The sequence below is a fragment of the Nicotiana sylvestris genome, chromosome 4 (assembly GCF_000393655.2).
Source record: "Nicotiana sylvestris chromosome 4, ASM39365v2, whole genome shotgun sequence".
Taxonomy (NCBI): Eukaryota; Viridiplantae; Streptophyta; class Magnoliopsida; order Solanales; family Solanaceae; genus Nicotiana; species Nicotiana sylvestris.
Window position 1 is genome coordinate 136,798,498 of NC_091060.1, and position 4,839 is coordinate 136,803,336.

The 4,839-nt window shown below is 40.6% G+C and overlaps 1 protein-coding gene across 1 annotated transcript; it reads left to right on the forward strand.

The window, feature by feature from the left end:
- Positions 1-248: 248 nt before the first annotated feature.
- Positions 249-3,571, forward strand: LOC104215672 (transport inhibitor response 1-like protein). The gene is made up of 3 exons (XM_009765528.2): positions 249-1,111; positions 1,480-1,978; positions 2,074-3,571. Exons 1-3 carry the CDS (start codon positions 504-506, stop codon positions 2,836-2,838), a joined length of 1,872 nt encoding a protein of 623 aa, XP_009763830.1. The 5' UTR covers positions 249-503; the 3' UTR covers positions 2,839-3,571.
- The last annotated feature ends 1,268 nt before the right edge of the window (positions 3,572-4,839 follow it).

The following is a 4,839-nucleotide window of genomic DNA, read 5'->3' on the forward strand; positions in this document are numbered from 1 at the left end:
TTTTCTAAAAACAAAACACCAAGTAGAAAACAACAAATCCAAAAGAAATGTAGCAAAAGAAAAAGACAAAAGCATGGCTTAAAGAAAAGCCTCCCCTCAAATAATGTAAGTGGCAAATGTGTGGAGAGGCATTGGATTTTGCAGGCTTAGCATTTTACAAAAGCCATTGGAGAATCCCAATGCCCCCCCCCCCCGGCCAACACCACCATTACATAGTCACATAAGAGTACTTCACTCTTTTCACTTCATCTCCACCCCACCCACCCCCCAAAACCCCATCTGTTCTAAAAATCTTGCTTACCATCACTAACCAAAAACAAAAGAAAAACCCTTTCTTTTTCATCTTCTTCAACCATTCCTGGATCTGAAAAAATATATTTTATTTCTTCAAGGGTGGGGGTTTATTATTTTCTTTTTGTGTATAAAGAAATTATTATTCATTCAGATTTCAGAAGAAACACTTCCCATAAATCTAACCCCTCAAAACCCACCCACACCCCCACATGAGTAGTAGTGAAGAGATGTCTGAAGATGAGGAGCGTCCACCTTGTCCTTCAGATCTCTCCGGCGGCGCAGCAAAATCCCGCAACTGTTGCGCCGTCACCGATGGCTCCGTCGCCGGCGGCGGAGGAGGAGGGATTTTTCACTTTTCACCACACCCAGATCAAGTTCTTGAAAATGTGCTAGAAAACGTTCTCTGTTTCCTCACTGATCGCCGTGACCGTAACGCAGCATCCCTCGTCAGCAAATCTTGGTATCGGGCCGAGGCCCTAACCAGATCCGAAGTCTATATCGGCAACTGTTATGCTGTTTCGCCGGGACGAGTTACGGCCCGTTTCAAAAGGGTGACCTCTGTGGCCATTAAAGGGAAACCTAGGTTTGCTGATTTCAGTTTGCTTCCTCCAGATTGGGGGGCCCACTTTGCTCCTTGGGCTTCTGTTTTGGGTGAAGCTTATCGCGGGCTTGAGAAGCTGTACCTGAAACGCATGTCCATAACTGATGATGATCTGTCTTTGTTGGCCCGTTGTTTCCCCCATTTCAAAGAGCTTGTTCTTGTCTGTTGTGATGGTTTTGGGACTAGTGGTCTTGCTATTATAGCCCGTGATTGCAGGTTAGTATACTTTTATTGGGATTAGATCTGTTTCTTCGCAAACCCCTTTTTTGGGTAAAGTTTTGATTTTTAATGTAATTGAAAGTTTGCAGTTTAATTATTGTAGATATATTTATTTTATTTGGAGTTGTGCTTCATATGAGCTGGTGTTTGGATTAATGATGTTAATTGGGTTATCGTTAACTGTTTAGTTTCTGCATTTGAAAGTTAAGGGTATTTCTTGAGGAGACTAGCATTAAAGTTTTGATTTTTGAGTTTGACACTAGTGTTTGTTGTATTGGATTTGTGAGTTTGCAGTTAGTGAAATATAGTGCTAGTTGTGTGATTGATTTTATTGTGGATGATGAAAGGTTTATTACTAACTGCAGGCAAATTAGAGTTCTTGATCTGATAGAGTCTGAGGTGTCGGACGATGAAGTGGACTGGATTTCCTTCTTCCCTGAGAACAAGACGTGTTTGGAGTCTTTGACCTTTGATTGTGTTGAATGCCCTATTGATTTTGAGGCATTGGAGAGGCTAGTTATCAGGTCGCCTAGTTTGAAGAGGCTGAGGTTGAATCGGTTTGTTTCTATTACGCAGCTGTATCGGTTGATGATTCGAGCTCCACAGCTTACCAATTTGGGAACAGGTTCATTTGGCCCCTCGCTACTCATTGATGAACAGGACCCTGATTATGCATCTGCTTTTTCTGCCTGCAAATCCATTGTCTGCCTCTCGGGTTTCAGGGAAATTGCTCCTGAATATCTGCCTGCAATTTATCCAGTTTGTTGCAACCTGACCTCTCTTAATTTCAGCTATGCTGCCAACATTAATACTGAACAATTCAAATCAGTCATCAGCCGCTGCCATAAGCTCCAAGTATTGTGGGTATGTGGTATTAATTTTCTATGATAATGATATTCTTTTGGAGAGATATGTACTTTTGAATATTTGTTATATTAAGCTCAATTTTGATCTTTCAGGTATTTGATTCTGTATGTGATGAAGGACTCCAGGCAGTTGCTGCGACATGTAAGGATCTGCGGGAGATTCGGGTTTTCCCTATCGAAGCTCGGGAAGATGCAGACGCCCCTGTTTCTGAAGTAGGTCTTCTTGCAATTTCTGAGGGTTGCAGGAAACTTCAGTCCATCTTATATTTCTGCCAACGAATGACAAATGCAGCTGTTATAGCTATGTCAAAGAACTGCCCGGACCTTGTTGTATTCCGACTATGCATTATGGGTCGACACTTGCCTGACCATGTTACGGGCGAACCAATGGATGAAGGCTTTGGTGCTATTGTCAAGAACTGTAAGAAGCTTACTAGACTCGCTGTATCTGGTCTATTGACTGACAAGGCTTTTAGTTATATTGGACAATATGGAAAATTGGTCCGAACCTTGTCTGTTGCTTTTGCTGGGAATAGCGACTTGGCTCTGAAGTATGTGCTTGAGGGCTGCCCTAAGTTGCAGAAGCTAGAGATCAGGGATTGCCCGTTTGGAGATTTGGCTTTGCGTTCTGGCTTACACCACTATCACAACATGAGGTTCCTTTGGTTGTCATCTTGTAGAGCAACTCTACAAGGTTGTCAGGAGATTGCTCGACAAATGCCCCGCCTAGTAGTGGAAGTGATTGGTTGGGAAGATGAGGAAGAGAGTGAGAATGGTGAGTACGTCAATACATTGTACATGTACCGGTCTCTTGATGGGCCAAGGGCTGATGCACCACCATTTGTGCAAATACTATGACGTTTTTAGAAGGAAGATCGGAATTTTATGCAGTAATTGATTGGGGCCTTTAAGAAATGATTTAACTATTTTCTTGGGAAGAGATGCTCTCCGGAAGTCTGCTGCAACCCATAAGAAGGTGCAAGTCTCCTTCTTGAGCAAACAAATGGTGCACCACTTGCAAAGGAGGTGAGCAATCTATACTATATTCACTGCTGGTCTACATGGAGTTCAATGTATATGGTTCAGTACAGAGATTGGTTTTTCCAGCGCAGCGATCGTGAAGACAAATGTTGTACCAGTAATCTTTTCTTTTCATTTTCTTTTACTTCATATTCATGGGGCCTTTCAATTTAGCAAGTGGAGATGTTCCAAATCGTGTGCTGGCAGGATCACATTGCAGCTCAATGAGACTTCTAAATAGCTCGTTGGAGAATGGGGGGATTCAGAATCGACACACATGGAAATACAACTGCATGCTCGAGTTATTGGATCATCAAGTAGTATCTTTTCATACAACTGGGCCTCTACTTTATTTTTGTTTCATTGTTAGTTTAGACTTGAAGCTTTTTTAGTTGGTGATAGCCTAATGCTCAGGAAGGATACAGCAGTTGGATCTCTCCATCTCGCTTTCTAGAAATATTTGTTCTTTCCAGATTGTGTTGTTCTTAGCACCTGACTGTTGAATTTATTATTGTTATTGTTAGAAGAAATGGTGAGAGATGGGTAATAAATGCCAAATATGCATGGACCAGATGCTAGTGTGAGCTTTGTCTTTGCCTTTTCTTTATGTGGAATGATCAGCTTTGATAGTGAGACCCATAAATGATGTATGGAAAGCATTGTGCAAGTACAAATTGCAGGACCCCCCTCTCCCCCTTCTCCTTCGCACACTCACTCTCCCCCCTCATAGTTTGTCACTGTGTGTGTGTGTGTGGGATCCATGTACCAGTCTTATCCTTTCTATCTTTCCAGCTTATGAATGGCCCTTATTTTTCTCATCTATTTTCTCTGGAGGAGTCTCTGTAGTGGGAAAGGATAGTACAGCACAGCACATCCCTTATATTCACCTTTTATGATAATTCATTGAACAAAATCTGATTCTTTTGGATAAGAGTCTTGAGGAGCCTGCTATATTATCTGTATACTGTTGGAGGCTGCTGCATTCTTGATCTGTATTGAGTAGAATTCAAAGTGGGACCAAATCACCAATGGATTGCTTTGATGATTTGTCACAACCCCTTTATTTGATTTTCAAGGAGGAGCAACTCAAATGGTTCTATTTGTGTATGTATATTGTTTCTTCTGTATGTGACTGGTATGTAATAATGAGGAGAAATCTGCCTTCTGTCTTGATATTTCCTGTGTCAGGTATATGGTAAAAAAGCAAAACCCTATTTTATCAAAGTGGGGTCTGAGTATGCAAATTGAATGAGTGATGGGAAGAAAGGCTTCCCTTTTCTTTTTTGTCTACTAAACATTTGTAGGATAAGTGGACCTGACCCCATTTTGCTTTTCCTACTTGCCTCTCCTCCCATTAGCGGTTAGCTACCTCATTCTATCTATCATATACCTCTACTCTTCATATTCTTGATATTTCACTAAGCAAGATATATGACAAGTAAGTACTATAGCTTATTTTGCCAATTTGACTGTCAAAATCTTTTTTAAATGTGTAACAGACTATTCATTTTCAACACAAAAAAACTCTCTGCCCTTGGGAGGAAAAAATAGTGACACTACAGTGCAAGAAAAATACACGGAAAGTGACCTAACAATAAGGACAGGCTTAAGCATCTTTCAATCTTGGCCACCCTATGCGTTTGAAGACCACTTCTGATGGACACATCTGACATAATTAATGAGTATGGACAACTAACTAAACAAACAAAAAACAGGAAAATCAAACTGCATAGTCACTCTTAAAATAATAACTGAAAAGATATATTTTTAGTATATATATACATATATATATTTTTTGTATGTTATACAAAAATTATGTACTTTTTCGACTACCGAATG

Bases quoted from the DNA above. Each gene is read 5' to 3' on its own strand.
- LOC104215672 (XM_009765528.2), top strand. From the start codon at position 504: ATGAGTAGTAGTGAAGAGATGTCTGAAGATGAGGAGCGTCCACCTTGT. The intron at 1,112-1,479 runs GTTAGTATACTT...TACTAACTGCAG, and splicing joins ATTATAGCCCGTGATTGCAG to GCAAATTAGAGTTCTTGATC. The intron at 1,979-2,073 runs GTATGTGGTATT...TTGATCTTTCAG, and splicing joins ATAAGCTCCAAGTATTGTGG to GTATTTGATTCTGTATGTGA.